The sequence below is a fragment of the Mauremys mutica genome, chromosome 12 (genome assembly GCF_020497125.1).
Source record: "Mauremys mutica isolate MM-2020 ecotype Southern chromosome 12, ASM2049712v1, whole genome shotgun sequence".
NCBI lineage: Eukaryota > Metazoa > Chordata > Testudines > Geoemydidae > Mauremys > Mauremys mutica.
Window position 1 is genome coordinate 52,211,950 of NC_059083.1, and position 26,212 is coordinate 52,238,161.

At 45.6% G+C, this 26,212-nt stretch overlaps 2 protein-coding genes across 3 annotated transcripts in view; one reads left to right on the forward strand and one right to left on the reverse strand.

The window, feature by feature from the left end:
- The window catches only part of LOC123345337, a 716,016-nt gene that overhangs the window by 680,775 nt on the left and 9,029 nt on the right, over positions 1 to 26,212 (forward strand). The gene's annotated exons all lie outside the window — the stretch shown is intronic.
- On the reverse strand, positions 17,986 to 18,942 carry LOC123346934 (olfactory receptor 6N1-like). The gene has a single exon (XM_044984372.1). The coding sequence runs from the start codon at positions 18,940 to 18,942 to the stop codon at positions 17,986 to 17,988; it is 957 nt and encodes a 318-aa protein (XP_044840307.1).

A 26,212-nucleotide genomic window follows, 5' to 3' on the forward strand; every position in this document is an offset into this window, starting at 1 on the left:
TTCCTCTTGGCTGGGTGAGGCAGCTCCTTGCTCCACCTGCTGACCTCTGGGGATCCCTTTCTTAGCCGCCTAATTCTCCCCATGCACCGTATAGGGAGCCTGGCTGCTGAACTCAGGGCTGAGGTTCTCACTGGCTTGCATGGTGCTAAACCTTGGTCTTTACAATGCCGAAGTCCCTTTGTAGATCAAGCCCTAATTTATTTCAATGTATGAAATTCACCAAGATATCATCTACCCACATTCAGCAAGTAAAATACAGTTCAATTTTATTCCAAATTGATTCCTCTTACACTTACAAATCTTTGCACATCCTCAAAATGTTATAAGCGCATATCACCAACAATGGAGCAAGAAATAAGGGCCACACAGCATCTGAGTAATACACCATTTTGCCTGAAGAGACTGAGGTTTCTGAATTCTCATAAAATCTAGACACTTACTGACAATTTTCCTCAGGGCTTCCTTGATCTTTTGGTTTCTCAGGCTGTATATGAAGGGATTGGCCATAGGAGTCACAATTGTGTAGCAGACAGAGAACACTTTGTTGAGGTCTCTTAGGCCTGGTCTACACTAAGAAGGGGGTTCGAATTAGGGTACGCAAATTCAGCTACGTGAATAGCGTAGCTGAATTCGAATTGCCCTAATTCGAACAACTCACCCGTCCAGACGCGGCGGGGTCGAACTCCGCGGCTCCCCCGTCGACTCCGCCAACTCCTTCTGCCGAGGTGGAGTACCGGAGTCGACCGCGGCGCTTCCGGAGTTCGAACTATCGCATCTAGATCAGACGCGATAGTTCGAACTCCAAAAAGTCGAACTCTCCGCGTCGAACCGGCAGGTAAGTGTAGACGTACCCTTAGAGTGTTGGTTTTTGGTAGCAGATACACAATGATTAGGGTCCCATAGAAAATTGTCACCACAATGAGGTGGGAGGAGCAGGTGGAAAATGCCTTTTGCCTCCTAGTGGTGGAAGGGATTCTCAGGATGGTGGAGATGATACAAATGTAGGATACCAGGGTTAATGCAAATGGGGGCAGAGTGAATACAGCCGCTAGGATGGTAACAACAAGCTCCATCTGGTAGGTGGCATTGCAGTAGAGATTTATTATTTGCAGAAATTCACAGAAAAAGGTCCCAATGAAATTGATAACACAGAAAGTAAATTGTAACACAAGAAATACTATTATGGGAATAGTCAAAAATCTACATATCCAAGAAGCAGTTGCTAGCTGGAGGCATAAGCTGCCATTCATAAGGGCTGCATAATGCAGTGGTTTACATATTGCTAAACACCGATCATAAGACATTGCAGCTAAGAGAGTACATTCTGTCGCTCCAAAGAAACCAAACAAATAATATTGTGCGAGGCAGCCACTGACAGAAATGGTTCTGTCCTCAGTCAGGAAACTGGCCAGCATCCTGGGCAGGAGGGTGGAGGTGTAGCAGGTCTCCAAGCAGGACAAGTTCCCCAGGAAGAAGTACATGGGGGTGTGAAGTTGCTGATCAGCCACAACCAGCACAACGATGAGGATGTTCCCAGCCACAGTCAGAAAGTAGATTGCTAGAAACAGCAGGAAGAGAAAAACCCGCAGTTTAGGGATATTCCCAAATCCGAGGAGGATGAATTCTGTGATGGACGTTTGATTTCCCTGCTCCGTGTCTGCCATGGGATGCATCTGGGGGAAGCGATAAACTCTACAATACAATGAGAATGACATTTGTTAAACTTTAATCTATTGATTCAAATACAGTAATATTCAAAAGCTCCCTCTCCTTGACGTCACAGCCCAAATGCTGGGTTGAGAACCCAGGCTGGGGTGGTAGGAGTCACAAAATGGAGACGGATGATGAAGTAGGATGCCACAGAGTTATTCTCACCCAGTTTTCCTAGCCTGACGAGTATTCATTGTCATTATGAATGGCAATGGATAGTCATTGGGCTGGGGCTGGAGTGCGAACGTGACTCTATAGCTTCCCTAGGACGTGGGAGATCCAAGTTGAAGTCAGACTCACAGGCCAAAAAGGACAAACAGTTGAATATTGGTTTGTTTTGGACTCATCCCCAGCAGAAACCAGCACCCCTTGAGGGTGGTTTTTCCAGTCCAAAACTGGAATGCCAAAGTCTTCAGGCAGGCATTTATTTTATTTCATTTGTGCTGTACCATGCAGATCAGTTTTTATGCTGTTATGTGATCATCATGGTGACGCTTTGGGGAATCACACAGACCAGTCAGGGGTTCTGTCCCTGCCTGCCCTGCAACCTTGGGTGCTTTAATGCTTTGCAGCTCTGGCAGAGCCCTGACCCCAGTAGCCAGCCCACAAGAATAACACTCTTGCCCTGGCTACTATCAGCCTAGTTATTCCTTGCAAGGTGAGCCCCCTCAAATAACCCCCCCCAAACCCATATATTAAGGGGCACCTTTCCCCCTTCTTGACATCTACGCTTTCCTCAGTTCACACAAAGACCTACTGGGGAAAAAAAAAACATGAGGTTTATGTAATAGAAAAATTGTAGATTCATAGATGAAATCGCACGGGAAGCAAACCTATGCAAGCCATGCAGAAAACAAAACAGAAACGGAACATCAATCTTTAAGCTTTCAAATTAGATAAAAATCCCTTCTAATAAGAGACTTTCCCAGCATATTCCCTAACTGTAGGGGGATTCAGCATTTCACACACAGCACCCACCAAGTGATTGTCCCTTGGTTACTGGAGAGATTTCACTTGAAACCCCTTCCCTAGGCCGGCAAATTTGCAGAGGTGGCAAATTTATAAAATTTATAATAGCAGCATTTTTGTAATTCAGGCATCAATGGTGCTGCGATTCTACCAATCATAGCATGTATTGAAACCACCAATGATGGCACGATGCCATTTAGTAAACATACTTGCAATAATCCTAAATGTTAATAATATGACCAGAAGGAAGAAATTAAGCGGTTCTCAGTTTTGGATCCATGTGCGGTCCCATGCTATAAGTGAATGTGTGTCTGTATAGTGCAATTTCATAGAATCATAGAATCTCAGGGTTGGAAGGGACCTCAGGAGGTCATCTAGTCCAACCTCCTGCTCAAAGCAGGACCAAACCCAACTAAATCATCCCAGCCAGGGCTTTGTCAAGCCTGACCTTAAAAGCCTCTAAGGAAGGAGATTCCACTACCTCCCTAGGTAACCCATTCCAGTTCTTCACCACCCTACTAGTGAAAAAGTTTTTCCTAATATCCAACCTAAACCTCCCCCTCTGCAACTTGAGACCATTACTCCTTGTTCTGTCATCTTCTACCACTGAGAACAGTCTAGATCCATCCTCTTTGGAACCCCCTTTCAGGTAGTTGAAAGCAGCTATCAAATCCCCCCTCATTCTTCTCTTCTGCAGACTAAACAATCCCAGTTCCCTCAGCCTCTCCTCATAAGTCATGTGCTGCAGCCCCCTAATCATTTTTGTTGCCCTCCGCTGGACTCTCTCCAATTTATCCACATCCTTCTTGTAGTGTGGGGCCCAAAACTGGACACAGTACTCCAAATGAGGCCTCACCAGTGCTGAGTAGAGGGGGATGATCACATCCCTTGATCTGCTGGAAATGCCCCTACTTATACAACCCAAAATGCCATTAGCCTTCTTGGCAACAAGGGCACACTGTTGACTCATATTCAGCTTTTCGTCCACCGTAACCCCTAGGTCCTTTTCTGCAGAACTGCTACCCAGCCATTCAGTCCCTAGTCTGTAGCAGTGCATGGGATTCTTCCGTCCTAAGTGCAGGACTCTGCACTTGTCCTTGTTGAACCTCATCATATTTCTTTTGGCCCAATCCTCTAATTTGTCTAGGTCCCTCTGTATCCTATCCCTACCCTCCAGCGTATCACCACTCCTCCCAGTTTAGTGTCATCTGCAAACTTGCTAAGGGTGCAGTCCACACCATCCTCCAGATCGTTAATGAAGATATTGAACAAAACCGGCCCCAGCACCGACCCTTGGGGCACTCCACTTGATACCGGCTGCCATCTAGACATGGAACCATTGATCACTACCCGTTGAGCCCGACCATCTAGCCAGTTTTCTATCCACCTTACCGTCCATTCATCCAGCCCAGACTTCTTTAACTTGCTGGCAAGAATACTGTGGAAGACTGTATCAAAAGCTTTGCTAAAGTCCAGAAATAGTACATCCACTGCTTTCCCCTCATCCACAGAGCCGGTTATCTCGTCATAGAAGGCAATTAGGTTAGTCAGGCATGACTTGCCCTTGGTGAATCCATGCTGACTGTTCCTGATCACTTTCCCCTCCTTTAAGTGGTTCAGGATTGATTCCTTGAGGACCTGTTCCATGATTTTTCCAGGGACTGAGGTGAGACTGACTGGCCTGTAGTTCCCTGGATCTTCCTTCTTCCCTTTTTTAAAGATGGGCACTACATTAGCTTTTTTCCAGTCATCCGGGACCTCCCCCGATCGCCATGATTTTTCAAAGATAATGGCCAATGGCTCTGCAATCTCATCGGCCAACTCCTTTAGCACCCTCGGATGCAGCGCATCCGGCCCCATGGACTTGTGCTCGTCCAGCTTTCCTAAATAGCCTCAAACTACTTCTTTCTCCACAGAGAGCTGGTCACCTCCTCCCCATACCGTGCTGCAGAGTGCAGCTGTCTGGGAGCTGACCTTGTCTGTGAAGACAGAGGCAAAAAAAGCATTGAGTACACTAGCTTTCTCCACATCCTCTGTCACTAGGTTCCCTCCCTCATTCAGCAAGGGGCCCACACTTTCCTTGACTTTCTTCCTGTTGCTAACATACCTAAAGAAACTCTTCTTGTTACTCCTAACATCTCCGGCTAGCTGCAACTCCAAGTGTGATTTGGCCTTCCTGATTTCACACCTGCATGCCTGAACAATACTTTTATACTCCTCCCTGGTTATTTGTCCAATCTTCCACTTCTTGTAAGCTGTTCTTTTGTGTTTAAGACGAGCAAGGATTTCACTGTTAAGCCAAGCTGGTCGCCTGCCATATTTACTTCTCTTCCTACACATCGGGATGGTTTGTTCCTGCAACCTCAATAAGGTTTCTTTGAAATACAGCCAGCTTTCCTCGACTCCTTTCCCCGTCATGTTATTCTCCCAAGGGACCTTGCCCATCAGTTCCCTGAGGGAGTCAAAGTCTGCTTTTCTGAAGCGAGGGTCCACTGCACTTGTAATTTTATTTATAATAAAACTTGTAAACGTTCAATTATTTTAATTAGTTTTAGATTCATTTTCATTTAAACGAATTTGTGAAAAAACTAAAACAAGTTCATATGGGATTGGGGGCAGCAATTATTTCAGGGCCTAGGGGCGGCAAAATCATTAATCTGCCACTGCCCCCCTCCCCCCACTAAGGTGATTCATTGTTATTCAGAGCAGGGGAAACTCCCTCTACTTGATTGCCAGTATGTCTCCGTGTTTTCCCCTTAACTGTAAGGGTCCATCATTCATCTTTTCCTGGGTTGTACAACACTAGGTGCTTTGAGCTAGTCTCATTGGGGGGAGGGGAACCCCTCTCTACCAGACTGGCCACTGGAAGGTGGAGCTGAAATTGTAGTAACCTGTGTTCATAACCTATATCCATACGTATAACCACAGTCTGTATACATATCTCAATGATTACGTTTAGAGCATTACAAGATTTCATCAACAACCTTACTCAACTATTTTTATATACAACACCACAATATGCAATCACTTGGTTTAACTGTTTATTTTAAACTTGCTTTTCTCCCCTTGAGAAATAAGTGCACTTATTCCTGTTGCCTTAAGTTCCTGTCTCTAATCACTTGTGTTCTGGACCCTGATTGCCACAATCGGGGATTAACTTTTGAATTTCTCTGCCAATAGATATTGTTGATTGAAACTGCTCAGTGAGCTTCTGAAACTGCATGATAAAAATATCCATTAAAATCTCCACTAGCAAAGTCATACCTTTACAATGGATAGAAGCTCACAGAAAACATGCCAACTATCATGTCTAAAGTTTGTTCACTATTCCTTGTTCTCCCCCCCCCCACCCCAATTCTATCATTTTTCCTTTTATCTCTCTGTAACTCTTTCAAAATTAAAGCTTGTTGGTAATTTTTCAAAGTCTGAGGAAGTTTTGGAAAGTTACCAAGTGCCAAAAAGGAAAAGGAATAAAAGAAGGAAAAGAGCAGGGGGAAGTGACACTATTTATTTTATCACACACAGCAGTTTAAAAACAAAATCACCAAAAGTTTAAAAAAAATGCAAACTGCTTCCTGATTAATGGAAGTAACTTTCAAATGTCAACATTTTGAATGAAACTGGTTTTCCATTTTCCAATCAAGTCTAGTGACCATTAAGCAGAGATAGAGAACGACTTGACTGCCTAGGTAGCTTCTTACCAGTCTGTTGCTGAAGCAAAAGGAACTCCTCTGACAGTCCTTCAGTCTCACTATCAGCTACATACCTGTCTGCTCTGCAGACCTTTTATCTCTGCCCCTGTTGGGAGGCCAGTGATCAGTCTCAGCTGAGCAGGCAGGCAGTATCCCTATTAACCCTTTAGTGGTATCCCCTGATAGACAGGTCTCAGTGCATAGCAGCAGCAGCATGAGGGATAACGCTCACATGAGACCACAGGGTATTCACCCTCCAGTAGATGAACTTGGATCTCTCAGGGTTGGTGACCAGGAGTCAGGTTCTTCTCTATCACTTCTCTCCAGAAATTGGGGGCTCTCAGCAAAGAGACCGATGTGGCCCTGAAGAGACAAGCAGGTGCCGAGATCTCCCCTGGAGAATGTTCTCCTCTCTCTATTGACAGAGCGCACTCACCTCCTCAGATTTGTATCCTCTGAGGGAGAAGGTTATGTCTCCCCTGATGCTACTTCTGAGGGGCATTTTCCTCCACTGAGTCTGGGGAGCTGCAGCTGGGTTTGCGACTTAGACAGCACAAACACCAGTCCTGGTGAAATCAGCCTGCTTGGCCCAAAGTTCTCTCCTCTCGTGGAGAGTCTTCTAGCCCAAATGGTAATCCCAGCCTGGGCCTCCCAGTGCATTCACGCCCAGTAAAGCCCAGTCATCCAGTCCAGTTACTGGTACCCCACCAGCGATTTACTGGGACAAGACCAGGTGCATGGAGCAAGGATCTTCCACCATAAGCTAGCTTCAGCTGGGGATGCTATAGGCTTGTCTACACAGGGAATAATGCTAGTACAAATACACCACTATAGCAAAACTGGCAAAACTCCCCATGTGAAAACACTTATTCTGGACACAGAGCACCATTTTCTAGTTCAGCTTATATTGTTTTGAAAGTGAAGCCAGCTACACTGGGAAAAAGCCAGCTTCACCCAGAATAAGAGTGTCCAGATGGGGCATTACACTGGTGTAACTGGCGCTGTATAAGTATGCTGGTAATATTCCCCATGTAGACGAGCCCAACAGCATCAACTTGGGTCACAAAAGGGCTGCATTTAGGTCAGGCTTAGCTAAACCTGATAACTTTCCCCACCTCCGCCATCACTGCTGAGTGAGACCTGAGCAGGCAGGGCTGGGCTCTCGTTAGTCATTGTGAGATGACCCCTCCCTGAGTGTCTCTCTTCATCTCCATCAATCTTATTTCTGCTCCACTTCCACAGAGTGGTCAGTTCAGTAATAGCCTATTACATGAGTCCAGTGGCAGACACTGTTGTGTATTTGGTTGTCATGGTTTTTGTTCCTATGGCAACTGAGTTAGATTATTAGGGGATAGCTCGGCCAGCTTCGGCCGGCTGAGTGAGCTTTGTGTCTGTAAATAAAATGGTAGTTTTGTTAGCTGTCTGCTCTCTGGCCTCAAGTGATTTCTTCCTAAACCGGCTGCCCCCAAGGATATAACAGACACCAGCTGTGTCGTGTGGGAAATCTCACCTCCTCTGGAGGTGTTTAGATTCTCGTTCATGAGACAGCCCTGCCTCTCCCAAAGGTACTTATCTGCCCCCCCTTTGCTGTAGTAACTGGGGGACCCACAGGCTATAATGTATTGATCCTCACAACACAACTGTGAGGTATGGAGTGCCTGTTTTCTCCATTGTACACCTGGGGAACAGAGGCACAGACATTTCCATGGTCAAACAGGGAATCTCTGGTGGAGCAGGGACTGGAACACAGGTATCCCAAGGAACACAGGTATCCCAAGTAGAACTGAGCAAATAGCTGATTTTTTTGATTCGGTGGCAGTTCCAAAAAATTGGAAAAGACAATTGCTGCAGGTTGAACCAAATCTGAAATTTTCAACAAACCAAAATGCAACAGAAAATCCACTTTTTGTCAAAAATACCATGTCACTCAACTGGAAACATTTGGCTTCCAGGAATCTTTAAAAAGGTCGATTCACTTCGACCCTTAGGCAGTGGAGAATGGGGCCCTGTTTGCCTTTATGACCTTTGCTGCAGTGGTTAGGGTACTAGCCTGTGATGTGGGAGACTCACATACAAATCCCAGTCCTAGAATCCTGCTGGTGAGCGCCCTGACTGGAGTGACAGGCTGCTCGGAGAGGGGTGGGGGTCTCTCAGACTCTTCTGTTGAAACTGTCCCAATTTGTATCAATAATTACATGTTGCCGCAGGGACTTGAGTCAAGGTCTTCTATCTCCCAGCTGCATGCTCCAATCACTAGACTGTAGAGTCATTCTCATGCTTGTTCCCTGAGCCAATGACTATTGAGGTATTTTATACAAAGTGGAAAAGCTTCAACAGCAAAGCTGGAAGAGATCCACCATTGAACACTCTATGGCCTGGGGTTAGGGCACTCCCCTCAGAGACAGGAGGCTTGCATTTAAATTTCTGCTCCAGTACAGGGACTTGATGCTGGGTCTCCAACATTGCAGGTGGGTGTTGAACCATTGGCTAAAACACAGACCTCTGCTGCTTTCTTCTCCTCCAGCCATTTTGTGAACAAGCCCTAAGTCTCTTTGTGAATCCAGCCCCCTCGCCCCCAGTGTTTTGGGCCAAAAGTATTAGGCAAATTCACGTCAAATAGTTTCAGTCAATGAAATAAACTGTTCAAATGAAAAATTTAATCCAGTTCTAATCCCAAATGCTAGAATGATGCCCTAACTACTGGAACATCCTTCATATCTTCCTCCTTCATCTCTTCCACCTTTTTCCCTTCTCTGTGCCCCCCCCATCCCCTCTCCTCAGCATATCTGCCCTTTTCATTTAGCCAAATCCTTCCTAACTAAACCCCACCCCAAAGTAATAATCAGAATTTAAAACAGAAAGGCATGGCTCTTCTGTGACATTGTGAGGCTCTGACTCTCCTTCTGTTTGTGTGTTGTCTCTAAGCTTGGTGGAACTCAGGTTTTATTTTTTTATCATTTCAATAGATAATATTGATGTTTATTTTTAAACATTTTTTATTATTTGCATTGATTTAAATTTTCACAGTTGTGGGAAATTATGAGGGGGTCAGATAGTTGTTTACTGATAGTAGCTGTTGAGATTCAAAATGTTAAAGCTTTGTAACCGCTAAAACACAAAGTCAACATCACGACACAATGTACAGAGTAAATATCCCTCAATCAAACTTAATTATTTCTCAAACAGCGCTTTCTTACTTTGCCTAACTGTAATTTTTTCACACCCCTGCCTGACTGACAAATTTTACCTACAAAAGTGCCAGTGTAGCCAAAGCCTGAGACTCTCTTACTCTGTGGTTGTATATTGCACAGCAAAATGGGGCCAGGGCCAGGTTTCTGGGTGGTCCTATTACAGCACGGCCATAATACAAAGGAATAATGATAATATCACTTTGCCAATATTCATAAAAGCTGCATTCTAGAAGGCACTTTAGAGAATTACTGCTGCCCCGTAGTATAGTATAGCTGCCCCTTTCCCATCCCACACCCTCTACTAGGATAGCATCTCCTTTATCATCAGTTGCCTTGTTTGCTATCCAATGCCTCTTACAGTGAATAAATGCCTGTTTCTTAATCCTCACCTTCTGCTTGTGGAGTCAGTAGTTTATGGCCTGTAGAAAGCACAGGAGGTTAACTAATGAGAACGGGGAGGAATTACCCTCTCGGGTGCCGAAGCATGGTGTAGTGACATCTGAATTCAGTTCCCTGCTCAGCCACAGATTTTCTGTGTGGATTTGGGCATGTTCCGTAATCTGCCCTGTGCCTCTGTAAGATGGGGATTTGAATTCGCTACCTCCCGGCAGTGATTGTGAGGTGTCCCATTTTATTTTTGTGATTCATTTTTTATTAATTTTCATGAAGAAACAAACAAGAAAAATTGTTACAGCTTGTACATGTCACCCAACACTGCACATTTTTCAGGCTAACTAAAAAATATAGGCAATTATGCAACTTGTCTAGGCAATACAAAATCAGACAAACCTTGCATGTGAGGGAAGGGGTAACAACAATTTGAAAAAAGACACAAATTGGCAAAAAAAGGAAGTTGGGGAACGGGGGCAGGAAGCGGGAGGGAGAAAGCAGAGAGGTCCAGTGGAATGGAAGTCAGGCATTATTTCAGCATTTTTTATCCAAAAGTATCTGGAAACAGGGTCCACATTGCTTCAAATTCATATAATTTCTGCCCATATCGACAAGCTCTTCTTTCTTGAGGTGTCCCATTGTTAATGTTGATGATGGCCATGTCATATACCTAGATAGGATGAGGTGAACTGATCATTTCCCACCATTGAACACACAGCAGGTTATGAAAATTCTATGTGCTCTGAAAAATTTTGGTGTCTCAAGTGGGGGTCCCCAGTTGCTGAGGTACCCAAAATTAATGTATACTTTCAAATATCATGTCATTCAGCCAGGATTGTCAAGGGACCTAAGGAAGTTAGGTAACACAACCCCATTGAAATTCGGACCACTAAACCCCTTAGGATCCTTTGATAATCTCAGTGTAAATTGTTCTTGTATCCTATATTCTTATTTGGGCTTAGTGTATGGAATTTCCTAAGTATAATACAGTTCAATTTTATTCTGAATATAAAGACCCTGGTATTGATTGAGCTCACATTTTGGATATTTGCACATCCTCAAATATTATAGCAGCACATTCCCAAACACCTAGTCAGAACTAGGGACCACCCAGAATCTGTTTCTATAAAACAATAAACCAGCTCTGCATCTCACCATTTTCCCTCAATACAGTAAGAAACAAACACTTTGTGATTTCTAATTTATTGTAAAATTTACACATTTACTGGCAATTTTTCTCAGGGCCTCCTTCACCTCTTTGTTTCTCAGGCTGTATATGAAGGGATTGGCCATAGGTGTCAGAATTGTGTAGCAGACAGAGAACACTTTGTTTAGGTCTCTTAGTGTGTTGGTTTTTGGTAGCAGATATACAATGATCAGGGTCCCATAGAAAATGGTCACCACAATGAGGTGAGAGGAGCACGTGGAAAAGGCCTTTTGCCTCCCGGTGGTGGAAGGGATTCTCACGATGGTGATGATGATACACACATAGGACATTATGGTTAATACGAATGGAGGCAGAGTGAATATAGCAGCCAGGATGGTAATGACAAGCTCTGTCTGGTTGGTGCCATTGCAGTATAGATTTAACATTTCTGTGGATTCACAGTCGAAATGATCAATTTCATTGGGGCCACAGAAAGTTAATTGTAACATAAGAAATAATACAATGATAACAGCCAGAGAACCATTTATCCAAGACCCAGCTGCTAACTGCAGGCAGAACCTGGCATTCATGAGGGCTGCATAATGCAGTGGTTTGCATATCGCCAAATACCGATCATATGACATCACTGCTAATAGATAGCATTCTGCACCAGCCAAGAAACTAACAAAATAAAATTGTGTCATACAACCACTAACAGAAATGCTCTTGTCCCCTGTCAGGAAACTGACCAGAACCCTGGGCAGGATGGTTGAGGTGTAGCAGGTCTCCAAGAAGGACAAGTTCCCCAGGAAGAAGTACATGGGGGTGTGAAGGTACCGATCAGCCACAACTAGAGCAACAATGAGGATGTTCCCGGACAAGGTCAGAATGTAGATCACTAGAAACAGCAGAAAGAGTAGGGTCAGCAGTTCAGGTAGATCCCCGAATCCCAGGAGGATGAATTCTGTGATGGACGTTTGATTCCCCCCTTCTGTGTTTGCCATGGGGTGTATCTAGGAAGGGTAAAAACTGAAGAAGAGAAAAATACCTCTGGGAGATGATTGGCAAAAACATACTTCAGCTTTAACCCAGCCAAGAAGAAGTTGGGGGGGGGGGAAAGGAAGCCCCCCGGTTTGATAATGGAGTTGCAGGAACAGAGCTGGCTGGCATGTTGACTCTTTGGATATATTATCATAAGTTTTATGCAGCAGATTTAACAAAATATCAACCTCTCTCAAACCGGATCAGGAACACAGTTGCTATATTGAAGGGTCTGAGAGCCCACAGTAATGGGCAGCCATTTAGACACACACAGTTTGATTCACATCGTCTCATATCTCTTCTCATGACAAGGTTTGTCCAAATGTGGGATACCATCACTGAGAAAGTCTTCATATTTTTGTATAAGCCAAATCAATCAATCACTCAATCAATAAATCTAGTGTTGGAGGTCAGACTAGAGGATCTAATTGTCTTTTGTGGCTTTCCAATATATAAATCTATGAATGTACCTCTGTGATTCTTTCACACTGTTACATGGTTCCAAAATATAAAAAATTCCCAACAGGTAGAGCCAGTTTTACCACCTTTAGCAAATATTAATAAGTGTTGAAAACCGTTTCCATTATATAAGTTGTGGAACCTGAAAATGTTGTTAAATTGTGCTGGGAATTCTCTCCCTGTAACATGAATTCTTGAACCATTAAGGCTGAGACTTCAATAGCACTCTAAAGGAGTTAGGCACACGCTTCTCTTGACAAGTCAGGCACCTAAATCCATTAAGGCACTTAGAAAATGCCAACCAATATTGGTAAGAAAGTTAAAACTTTTATTTCACTGATTTTTCTATTCTTTTTGGATCGCTCTCTCTCTCTCTGTCTTCTTAAGTAATCAGCTGTCTATCCATCTCTCTATCTCCCATGTATATAGAATGGGTGCTGTGTGTCTGCAGGCTACAACATCCCTGTTTCACCAGCCGTATTTATCTCCAGCAACTACAACTGGCTTTGTTCCTTCCTATGGAATCCTCTCTGAGACACTGTGACCATGTGAACCTCTAGTGACTCAGGATGGACTCTTCAAAAACAGGTGTGATCGATTGGTTCACAGAAACATAACTAGCAGAGGGAAACAGGGTTAAAACAATAAAATCCTATACACATGTTGTCTATCTATACACAGCCTTTCCTTGCCAATTTAAGCAGGTTCCACTTAACCCAGGTACCCCCCAAGAACAGTGAGGCAGGTTGCCCCCTGCAGCCCTGGCCTCTCGGACAGTCTGACACCCCAATCAGAATCTCTCTCCACTTATTCATAGATGCCAAGGCCGAAGGGACCCTGGGATCATCTAGTCTGAACTGCTGTGTAACACAGGCTGTAAGACTTCTCTGAATTAATTCCTGTTTGAACTAGAGCAGATCCTTTAGAAAAAAATATCCAATCCTGATTTAAAAATTTCCACTGATGGGAAATCCACAACGACTCTTTGGTAAATTGTTCCAATGGTTAATTACTCTCACTGATAAAAAAAAACCTGTGCCTTATTCAGGAGCGGCTCTAGCCATTTCACCGCCCCAAGCACGGCGGCATGCCACGGGGGGCACTCTGCCGGTCGCCGGTCCTGCGGCTCCGGTGGACCTCCCACAGGCACGAAGCCGCAGGACCAGCAGACCCTCCACAGGCATGCCTGCGGGAGGTCCACCGGAGCCGCGGAACCAGCGGAATCTCCGCAGGCATGCCGCCGAAGGCAACCTGCCTGCCGCCCTCTTGGCAACCGGCAGGGCGCCCCCCACGGCAAGCCGCCCCAAGCACGCATTTGGCGTGCTGGGGTCTGGAGCCGCCCCTGGCCTTATTTCCAGTATGAATTTGTCTAGCTTCAACATCCAGCTGTTAACCCTTGTTATACCTTTCTCTGCTAGATTGATGAGCCCACCATTATCACATTTCTGTTCCCCACATGGTTACTTACAGACCGTGATCAGTTCACCCCTTAACCTGCTCCTTGTTAAACTGAACTGATTGAACTCACTGAGTCTTTCCAATCCTTTAATCGTCCTCATGGCTATTCACTGAACCCTTCATGAATTGTGAATTGTAGGCACCACAACTGGACACAGGATTCCAGCAGTGGTCTCACCGGTGCCAAATACAGAGGTAACATAGCCTCTCTGCTCCAGATTACCCTGTTTATATATCCAAACATCACATTAGCCCTTTGAGCCACAGGCTGTCTTTTTATCTACTCCAAAGTCCCTTAGTTCAGGGTTCCTGCCTAAAGGTCACCTGGGGGTTTGAGAAGGGCACCTGAAGCTCGGGTGACCGGACAGCAAGTGTGAAAAATCAGGATAGGGTGGGGGGTAATAGAAGCCTATACAAGAAAAAGACCCCAAAATCAGGACTGTCCCTATAAAATCAGGACATCTGATCACCCTACCTGAACCTGACTACACTGGTTCATGCAGTGTAGTAGCTGAAAGCTTGTCTCTCTCACCAACAAAAGTTGGTCCAATAAAAGATATTACCTCCCCCACCCTGTATCTCTAATACACTGCTTCATGCATTTCTCTCAAGGGGCTTTTCCTTTTGAGCATCAGACCATTAAGGAATGTCTACAGCTACCAGGAGGGGATCCTTGCAGAATTTAACCCTTAGCTACCCATACCACAGCAATCCAAAGCAACTGTAAGTATCAGTGGGACTTGGATCTGGGTCTGTAAGGTTAACAGGTAAGTAATACCCCCATACTGCCACCTGACCATACAGTGCCTGTAGCTGACTCATTCCTTGTGACCCATAATCTACAATGGTTGTATGCCACGGTAAATTCCATCCAGCATGATCAGACTGACAGTGATCTTGGCTAGTTGACCCTATATTCGTCAATGGGGCACACCAAGAAGTGTCCAGGCAACAATGCGGATCCCACCAGCTGCCTTGACCACCCCGTGTCTCCGTGTCTGAAGTCCTGGTATGAGCTTGGCTCTGACTTGTATTCTGACTCCTGATCGACCCCTGGAACCCAACTGGATGCCGAAACCTGGTTTTGACCTTCAACCCAAATCCTGATTCTGTCTCCGGGTCTGACCCTCAGCTTGACTCTTGACCCTGATACTGACTCTGACCCCTGGCTTCAGTTCTGGGATCTCAAGTTCCTACCATTTGTCCTACCTATCTTTGCCCAGCATCCTGACACAGACTATGTATCGTAAAAATGAATACAGACACTTCCCACATTAGTCACAGAAAGCGAATCTTATATTGCTAGTGCTTAATTACTCAAGCACTTTAATACCCTCATTTGGAAGGTGATGTATAAACGCAAAGCAGCACCAGTTTGGAATTGGGTGCTTACCTCTAGTCATAGGACAGCTCACACTTGAGTTGATGAGCTCATTTCTCAGGGTTTGAGACAAGGTTGGTGAGGCAATACCTTTTATTGGACCAACTTCTGTTGGTGAAAGACAAGTTTTTGACCTCACAGAGCTCTTCAGGATTTGGCAGACAGGACTCTGGTTCCACTGAGTTTCTTGACTTTCATCATTCTGCAGAAACAGAACTTTCTCAGTAAAGAGATCTGCAGTTACCTGAAGGGATGAGCTGGTGATTGTGATCTACCTTTGGAAAATGGGATTCCCCTTTGATTTAATAAGTGTAAATGCTCTCTCATATTTGTATTCTTTCTTTGTGCTTTTCAATACTGTCCCACTTCAACTTTTCTCCCTCCTGGTTCATTTTGGGTCTCCAAAGCTTTCTAGCTAACAATGCCCAGTGTGACTTCCAATTATACAAGTCCCATTGTACATTATTTTTCACTCTAATGATCCTTTGTGGAAAATATTTTAAATCATGGACAAACACCAGCTTTCATTTTTGGGAGATGCCTGTCCAAGGTGATGGCCAGTTATAATGTACTTGCACCACCCCTTAATTAGTATTCAAGATATGCTGCCCTCTAATGGGCATTTTTTAAAATAATGGCCCATATCTCCCTCTTACAACATGCTGCTTCCTAGTGGCCATTTTTCAGTATAACTTCCCCATTATTATATTGCTTACTGAACTACATTGGTCACTAGTCAGAATTTCTTATGCCCCCACCCCCCTCATTTTGTCTACTTTGCTGCCATCTAGTGTCAATTTCCCAGCATGACAGCCTGTTGCTCTTCTCTCCTCTAGTGGATTCTTCTCATTATAGCTGCCTCTTTCCCGTTCTTGACACTGTCACCTGGTAGCCGTTATTTAGCATAACAGCCCATAACTCACTCTATAACATCTGCTACTAGCCACAGCACAGAGGTCCTCCTCTCTTTAGTGCTCTCTGCTCAACACTTATACACCATTATACAGCTTCACCTCCCTTTCCACTTCCCTCTGTTGGTCATTTGGCAAGATAATGTCTCCTTTCTTGCCCTTCCACCTTGGCTGCTGTTCACTGGGCAGCACCACTACACCTGTCCCATTCCTCTGCCATCTAGTGGCCCTAGACAGCATAATCTCATCTCTCCTCATTTCTTACCTACAGCTAGGTGTGTGCTGTTCCAAACTATAGTCGCTGGGAACAAAATCGTAAAAATAAATAAATAAATAAACAAACAAAAATTGCAACATTAGTGGCTACAAGCGAACATACAACAGCAGCAGCTCTCAAAGGTTTAGCAGGGGTTTCCCATCCATCCAGTGTCTTTCTGTTAATGTGGGGTATCTTTCCAATGGAAATGCATAGATTGAAGCTACTGTGACAGAATCCCAGTGCCTCTCCAGGCTGAAATTCTTAGAGGTGTCTAAGGGAGATAAGTGTCCATCTCCCATAACTCCATTAGGTCCCTTGGGAAATAAATTCCGCAGAGTTGGAGCCCTACAATTCTCATTGGTGCCCAGCTCCTCTGCCTCTGTCCAAGCCCTGACGTGCTCACAGTGACTGAGCCAGCACTGCCGTGTTAGGCATCACAGGGGTTCTGCCCTTTGGTAGGTGTTAGCTACTTCCACTCACCATAGGTTGCCTCGCCCCTTGAGGAGAGGGCCCTGCACGGAGCAGAGATGTCTGTGTTATCTGGGGCTGACTACATGCTGTGCCTTCAGAACTAGCCCTCTCAGACATTGCACTTGTTGCAGTCAGTTTTGGGGATGCTCATTGTAACAGGTTCCCTCCCTTTGAACTGCTCTGTGCAGCTGGTGGAAGCAGAGCAGCTAGTGTCCTGTAGGGCTACGTGCAGAGTCCCTCGTCAGTGACCATTTCACAGACCCCACTGCAGAAATGGCCTCAATTCTACGTGTGCCCTGGCAAACCCCCAGTTGGGCTGGGCAATCCCAGGGGACCTGGTGTGTGTGTCTCTCTCTTTGTTTGCCCAACATCCCCACCTCCAAGAGACCAGTAAGCCTGGAGCTTTTGCTTTGCTGAAGCTGGTCACAGCCAGATGTAGCCCAGATAAGAATTATAAAGCTGATCCTGGTGAAGTGTCCAGAGGTCCCTGAAGGGACCTGGTTATTTGCATCTGGCCTGTGTGAGTGCAGTGAAGATCGCTGGTTTGCAGAGGGTTATACGGGCAATAAGCACAATTTCAGGGGTGGCAGATTTCCCAGGCTTATGTCCCCACATATGCTGCACAAGGAGTTACTATTTTTATTGTCCAAACATTTATTTTGAATAAAGATTTTTTTTTACAGATCTAAAAATTTGGCTCAAATTTTGTCTCCGTTCTGCCTAGCGCCCAGTTAATAACTGCATGATGGGAATATGGTTCTGGACACCTCCCTCCCTGGTCCTTCCACTGAGATTGACAAGACTGAGTGCTGAGATGTCCACTGGGACTTTGCAACTTAATTTTAATGGGGGCTGATTGCTTAAATCACCAGGACACCTGTGAAACCCTCAGGCTAAGTTATTATCTCAGAGTCTTTGCACGTTTTTCTGAAAGCCACATTTACTGACGGCTTTGCACAAGGCTTCCTTGACCTCTCTGTTTCTCAAGCTGTAGATGAGGGGATTTATCAGGGGAGTCAGGACCGTGTAGCAAAGGGAGACCACTTTCTTCAGGTCTCTCAGTGTTTCACGTTTCGGTAGTATGTAGACAACCATTAAAGTTCCATAGAATATTGTCACCACAATGAGGTGAGAGGAGCAGGTGGAAAAGGCCTTTTTTCTCCCGGTGGTGAAAGGAATTCTCAGGATGGTGCCGATGATGCACACATAGGATGTCAGGGTTAGTAGGAATGGAGGCAGGATGAATACACAGGCTAGTATGAAGTCGACCAATATAATAAGGCGTGAGTCAGTGCAGGAGAGTTCCATCAGTGGGATGGGATCACAATAGAAATGGTTGATTTCATTTGAGCCACAGAATAATAAGTGTGATAGGAATGAGATTAAGATAATTACACCCAAACAACCACTTAACCATGATGCAGTAGCCAATTGGATGCAAATCCTGATATTCATAAGAGTTGAATAGTGCAGGGGTTTACATATCGCTAAATACCGATCATAAGACATTGCTGCTAGGAGATAGCATTCCGTACATGCCAGAGAACCAAAGAAATAGAGTTGTGTGATGCAGCCACTGACTGAGATGATTTTGTCCCCGGTCAGGAGACTGGCCTGCAACCTGGGCAGGATGGTTGAGGTGTAGCATGTCTCCAGGCAGGACAGATTCCCCAGGAAAAAGTACATGGGGGTGTGAAAGTGCCGATTAGCCACAACGAGCACCATGATGAGGGTGTTCCCAGCCACTGTTGCCATGTAGATCACTAGGAACATCAGGAAGAGAAGAATTTGCAGGTCAGGGACACCCCTGAATCCCAGGAGGATGAATTCCATGATGACCGTTTGGTTTCTGCCGTCTGCCATGGACTGACTTTAGGAACAATAAATCTGTGTGACTGAATTGGAAGAACATAGAGTAAAAACTTAATCAAATCTCGTGAATTAATTCCATAAATATTCAGAAACACCTCCCTCTCCTGGTTACAGGCTGAAATTTTAAGACTAAGGGCTGGTCTACACTAAGGGGAAAAATTGATATAAGATACGCAACTTCAGCTACGTGAATAACGTAGCTGAAGTCGAAGTATCTTATATCGATAACTTACCCGTCCTCACGGCGCGGGATCGATCTCCGGGGCTCTCCATATCGACGCCGCCACCGCCGTTCGCGGTGGTGGAGTTCCGGAATCGATATAAGCGCGTTCGGGGATCGATATATCGCATCTAGATGAGACGCGATATATCGATCCCTGAATAATCGATCGCTACCCGCCGATACGGCGGGTAGTGTAGACGTAGCCTAAATGTAGATTTCAGAGCAAAGTGTCAGAAAACTGAGTCTGAGGACAGAACACTGCTCTGATGGGGAAGAGGGTTCTACGTGAATATCAATCACTACTATACCAGCCCATGTCTCTGGTAGCCAAATACTGATATGACAGATCAGATCATTTCTCTGTCTATCGTATCCCATCTGGTGACATACCAGAGAGTAACAATGATGCTTAAATGCTGTCTTTCACCTCTGGCAATGCTCAGAATCATGCCATGTCTTACGAGTCAAAATCAATAAATACATCAAGTGAAATCTTGGACTGAGATGTTCAATGCAGTCTAGTGTCCTTAGACAACGATCTTCTGTTACCTTTATTTCCATTAAATCAAACAATATATCCTGGTATATTCAGCATTTCAGTGCCCTGTAGGAGAAGGAATAATTTTCATCCCCTCACAAGAGATCAGTTCATGCCATAAATTATGAAGCGGAGTAAATTCTCCCTTTGTTCCTCTGGTGGTGATGGTGACGTGGTGAGGGACTGGCAATGCCATTTCTGATTCCCGACATTAACTATACAGCAGTAATAAAATACAGGGTGGATCTTAGGAAGGGGTAAAACCAGGCTGATGTGCAACCCTAACTGGGGAATGACCCTCCCCACTCCTGATTTCACTCCTGCATGGCTGAGCAATATTTTTATACTACTCCCTGGTCATTTGTCTAATCTTCCACTTCTTTTAGGCTTCTTTTTTGTGTTTAAGATCAGCAAGGATTTCACTGTTAAGCTAAGTTGGTCGCCTGCCATATTTACTATTCTTTCTACACATTGGGATGGTTTGTTCCTGAAACCTCAATAAGGATTCTATAAAATACAGCCAGCTCTCCTAGATTCCTTTCCCCTCATGTTATTCTACCAGTGGATCCTGCCCATCAGTTCCCTGAGGGAGTCAAAGTCTGCTTTTCTGAAGTCCAGGCTCCATATTCTGCTGTTCTCCTTTCTTCCTTGTGTCCGGATCCTGAACTCAACCATCTCATGCTCATTGTCTACCAGGTTCCCATCCACTTTTGCTTTCCCTACTAGTTCTTCCCTGTTTGTGAGCAGCAGGTTAAGAAAAGCTCTGCCCCTAGTCGATTCCTCCAGCACTTGCACCAGGAAATTGCCCGCTACACTTTCCAAAAACTTCCTGGATTGTCTGTGTGCTTCTGTATTTCTCTCCCAGCAGATATCAGGGTGATTGTAGTCCCCCATGAGACCCAGGGCCTGTGATCAAGTAACTTCTGTTAGTTGCCTAAAAAAAAACTCATCCATCTCATCCCTCTGGTCTGGTGGTGTATACAAGACTCCCACCACGACAACAGCCTTGTTATTCACACTTCTATACTTAATTTGCCCGGGGTGTGGCCGCTGCGCATGCTACAGCTACTAGGAGCCACAGGTGAGAGCTGAGTGACAGGTGGGGACCAAAGGTGGACGAGCAGCCCTGGAAGGACACGACATGCCCCTACACCAGAGGTGCTACCCCTCCCTGAACACCCCATACACCCAGGTTGGCCAAACCAGGTTGAGGGTAGCCGTCGGGCATAGACCTTCGGTGAGATAGGGCTTTGTCTATCCCGAGCATGTGAAGACAGACTCCGGCGGATTGAGCGGATGAGACCTTTTGGAATAGGACCAACGGTCATGAAGGCGGTTTCTGCAAGCGACGTGGTACGCTAAGAGCACGGCAAGACGCGAAAGATGCCCTAGTCAACCACTGCGCCCAGCCCATCTCCAACCGTCTCGACTTTTGTCCTGCCATTGGAGCAAGATGGAATCTGGGAAGAGAGAGTGAGGCTGACTATGCGCACCTCTCCCTCACTCTAATCCAATTCACACACAAGTCTTGACATCCCTCCAATTCCCGTAAACTTTAAAGTCCTGTGGCAATGGGCGAGCGACGAAGCAGCAGGTGTGGATACACTGGGAGCTGTAGTCGCGGACCTGCACACAGGTGGCTCAGGTCTAATGGTCGTCTTCTTGCTGATCGAAGCAACAGCTGGATTTGACATCTACCTGAGTGACTGAGCAGTCCTCTTTAGGACCGCACTGCTCACCTCCGTAGTAAGAGGAAGGGGCTAGAAAAGGTGCCCTAAACATTGTTTGCTTCATAGAACCCTGGCCAGCTTACCGCGGCTGGAGGGGATCCCATCTTATGCGGTCGAATAACAAAATTTCAAACAACAAAATGCAAGGTGACACCACTCATTATTGGTACATGGAATGTACGCACGCTTCAAGACAACCCCTCAGCACATCGACCAGAAAGAAGAACAGCCCTGGTCGCCAGAGAGCTCGCAAGATTTAACATCGATATTGCGGCCTTGTGTGAAACTCGTCTAGCCAACGAAGGTCAGCTCACAGAAATAGGAGGTGGTTACAAATTCTTCTGGTGTGGACGCAGCAGTGACGAACGTCGTGAATCTGGAGTTGGCTTTGCGGTTAAGAATCATCTTGTCCGCAAACTTGCCAGTCTTCCCAAGGGCGTGAACGATTGACTCATGACATGCATGGTGTCAAGTATCAGAGGGGTAGCCGTGTTAGTCTGGTTCTGTAGAAGCAGCAAATAATCCTGTGGCACCTTATAGACTAACAGACGTTTTGCAGCATGAGCTTTCGTGGGTGAATACCCACTTCTTCGGATGCAAGCAGTGGGAAGAAGTGGGTATTCTTCTTGCATCCGAAGAAGTGGGTATTCTTCTTGCATCCGAAGAAGTGGGTATTCACCCACGAAAGCTCATGCTGCAAAACGTCTGTTAGTCTATAAGGTGCCACAGGATTCTTTGCTGCTGACTCATGACACTGCATCTTCCACTACCGAGAGGAAAGCGAGTTATACTAATCAGCGCTTACGCACCCACAATGACAAATCCGGATGAAGCAAAGGACAAGTTTTATGAAGATCTCGATGCCCTACTTTCATCCGTGAAGCGCACCGACAGGCTGATTCTACTTGGCGATTTTAATGCAAGAGTAGGATCCGATCACTCTGCCTGGGATGGCGTCATTGGAAAAAATGGAATCGGCAAATGCAACAGCAATGGCCTACTACTATTGAAAACATGTGCGGCTCATGATCTGATCATCACCAATACCATCTTCCGCCTGCCCACTCGCAAAAAGAAGTCCTGGATGCACCCACACTCCAAGCACTGGCATCTCATTGATTATGTCATCGTGCGGAGGAAAGACAGACAGGATGTAAGGGTGACCAAGGCCATGCCGAGTGCTGACTGTTGGACTCATCATAGACTTATCATCTCTAAATTAAGCCTTCACATCAAGCCAAAGAGACGTCCGCAGGGAAACAAAGCTGTGATGAAAAAGATCAACGTCAGTAAACTGAGGAACCCCAACACAGCAGCTTCACTAGTAGAAGATCTCGACAACCAACTCTCAGAGCTGCAATTAGAGGAAAATGTTGAGAGGAACTGGGAACGCTTCCGAAATATTGTGCACTTTTCTGCACTAAAGGTTCTTGGACCCTCACACAGGAAACAGCAGGACTGGTTTGATGAAAACAACGAAGAGATCAAGACTTTACTTGCTGAAAAGCACCGCCTTCACCGAGCTCATCAGAATGACCCGTCATCAACAGCTAAGAAAAATGCCTTCAACAACATTTGCAGGACCGTACAGAACAAGCTTCGCAAGATGCAGGACTCCTGGTTGAGTACCAAAGCAGATGAAATCCAGTAGTTTGCTGATAGAAACGATGCCAAACGGTTCTACGAAGCCCTTAGATCCTTGTATGGACCTCGGCCTTCAGGGAGTTCCCCTCTACTGGACTTAGATGGTGTAACTCTCATTACTGAGAAGACTCTGATTCTACAGAGTTGGGCTGAGCATTTCCAATCCGTACTGAACCGCCCATCTTCCATCAATAACGAGGCGATTGACAGAATGCCCCAGGTGGATATTAACTACAGCCTGGACGCTCCACCATCAGAGACTGAAACCCTACAGGCCATCAGTCAGCTGTCCAGTGGCAAGGCCTCAGGATCTGATGCAATTCCAGTGGAAATCTATAAGGATGGTGGTGCAATGCTTGTTGACAAACTCACTCAGCTGTTCCAGTCCTTCTGGAATCAAGGGTCCATTCCTCAGGAACTGAAAGACACGTCCATCATACACCTCTACAAGAGGAAAGGAAATCGAAAAGTCTGCGATAATCATAGAGGAATATCAATGCTTTCTAGCGCAGGTAAGATCCTTGCACGAGTGTTGCTGAATCACCTGATTGACCACCTGGAACAGGGTCTACTACCCGAGACACAGTGCGGCTTCCGCAAAGAGCGTGGCACTGTGGACATGATCTTTGCAGTCCGACAGCTCCAAGAGAAGTGTCAAGAGCAGAATCGTGAACTGTACACCATCTTTGTGGATCTTACCAAGGCTTTCGACACTGTCAGTCGCGAAGGTCTGTGGCGCATCATGTCGAAGTTTGGGTGCCCTGACAGATTCATGCTGATGGTACGCCAGTTCCACGACGGCATGACGGCTCGTGTTCTGGATGACGGAGAAGCTTCAGAGGCCTTTCTCGTCACAAACGGCGTCAAGCAAGGGTGTGTGTTGGCACCGACCTTGTTCAGCATAATGTTTTCAGCCATGCTGTTAGACGCCTTTCAGAACAGTTCCTTGGGAATCAGCCTGAGATACAGGACTGATGGGAAACTGTTTAACCTGCGAAGACTCCAGGCTGTCACCAAAATAAAGGAGACTGTGCTACGAGACCTTCTTTTTGCTGATGACTGTGCCCTGAATGCTGGATCAGAGCAGGAAATGCAAGCTAGCATGGATAAATTCGCAGCAGCATGCGACAACTTCGGCCTCCTCATCAACATAAAGAAAACCGAAGTGATGCACCAGCCAGCTCCGAAAGCCCAACACCAAGAGCCCACCATCACAGTGAAGGGACAAAAGCTGCAAGCAGTGGACCAATTTACATACCTTGGCAGCACCCTTTCTCGCGCAGTGACAATTGACATCGTGGTCAACTGCAGAATTGCCAAGGCAAGTTCTGCATTTGGCGGACTGCTGACCAACATGTGGGACCGCCGTGGAATAAGCCTTGCTACAAAGCTTAAAGTCTACCGAGCAGTAGTGCTAAATACCCTGATGTATGCCAGTGAGACTTGGACTGTATACAGGAGGCACGCTAGGCAACTGAACCACTTCCACATGACTTGCCTCCGCAGACTTCTGAGGATCCGGTGGCAGGATAAGGTGCCAGATACAGAAGTCCTCTCCAGAGCAGGCCTGCCGTCAGTTTACACTCTGCTTATGAAAGCTCAGACATGCTGGGCAGGCCATGTTGTAAGGATGCCAGACCACCGCATCCCCAAACAGCTCTTCTATGGTGAGCTGTCTCAAGGAAAGCGATCGCACGGGGGACAAAAGAAGCGATACAAAGACACGCTGAAAGCCTCTCTTAAGTCCCTGGATATTGACATCACCTCCTGGGAAACCCTGGCACAAGACCGATCGACATGGCTGATCCACCAAGGCTGCCAGACATCTGAAGCCAGAAGGATAACTATAGCACAAGAGAAGCGAGCACTCCGTAAAGCCAGAGCTGTAAATGCTGTAACAGTGGTGCCCACACATGTCTGCCCGACATGTGGCAGAACATTCTGTGCCTGTATTGGCCTTACCAGCCACTTGCGGACACACTGTGGACAGCTCACAACCTGCTAGATGCCAAGGTCTTCTTCGAAAACGATGGACGAACATCATCATCATCTATACTTAATCCAGAGACTCTCAGGTTTTTCTGCAGTTTCATACTGGAGCTCTGAGCAGTCATACTGCTCTCTTACATACAGTGCAGCTCCCCCACCTTTTCTGCCCTGAACAGTTTATATCCATCCATGACAGTACTCCAGTCATGTGAGTTATCCCACCAAGTATCTTAGGAAGGGCTAAGATGCTACCTGCTGGAGGTTCATTAGTGGAATGTAAAAACAAAGACCTGGTACGGACACTCCGTAAGACAAAGGTCCTGGGTAAAATAAAAATGAGCTGTCAGCTACCCAGATTCCTCACAGAAACAAGAAGGACAGTATTTGGGATGCCAATGAAATGTCAGGAAAGAAAGCAAGGAATAGGTGGAGATAAGGTGATAAGTGCTAAGCGGCTAATTAGCAGAAGAGGAAGTGACAGCAAGTGCTTGACAGCTGTGCTGGACACATTTTAAGGGAGGGATGTGATCAGATAGACTAACTTTAGGGTATCAGATATTCTGGACTATGTCCTATATTCCTCTTTCTGTGAGATTCTACAGCTGCCAGAGATTTAGTCATGTAGCAAATAATTCCCATGGGAAAGTACAGTGCAGTAAGTGTGGAAGCGACCATTCATATGATGACTGTAAGGAAGGGACAGAACAAAAATGTTGTAACTGTGGAATAAAACACAGCAGGCTGTCTGGAGGGAAGCAAGCAAGAGAAATGCAAAAACCTCAAGTTACTAATAATCTCTCCTATGCAGAAGCTGTTAGGACATACCTAAAAGAGAACCTGATGTGTGGAATGGCAATTAATGGGAGGTAATGTGTAATACTGGGGTGAAAAGAGATTCATTGCATTAAAGATTGATGTAATAAATTGTAGTCCTCAAACAGGAAAGAAAACAGAAAATGAGAATTTTAATTAAAGCTGCAGGCTAGCAACCTGTCAGTGGAACAACTTCATACTTTCCTAAGTGTAACAACTATTGAGGATTAGAAACAGGGGTGACTATTTTCACCTGGAATGCCCACAGCTTAATAGGACATGGGCAGGAATTAAAGACCAATATGTTTGATATGAAAACAAAGC

Coding starts and splice junctions, on each gene's coding strand:
- LOC123346934 (XM_044984372.1), bottom strand. CDS start 18,942: ATGGCAGACGGCAGAAACCAAACGGTCATCATGGAATTCATCCTCCTG.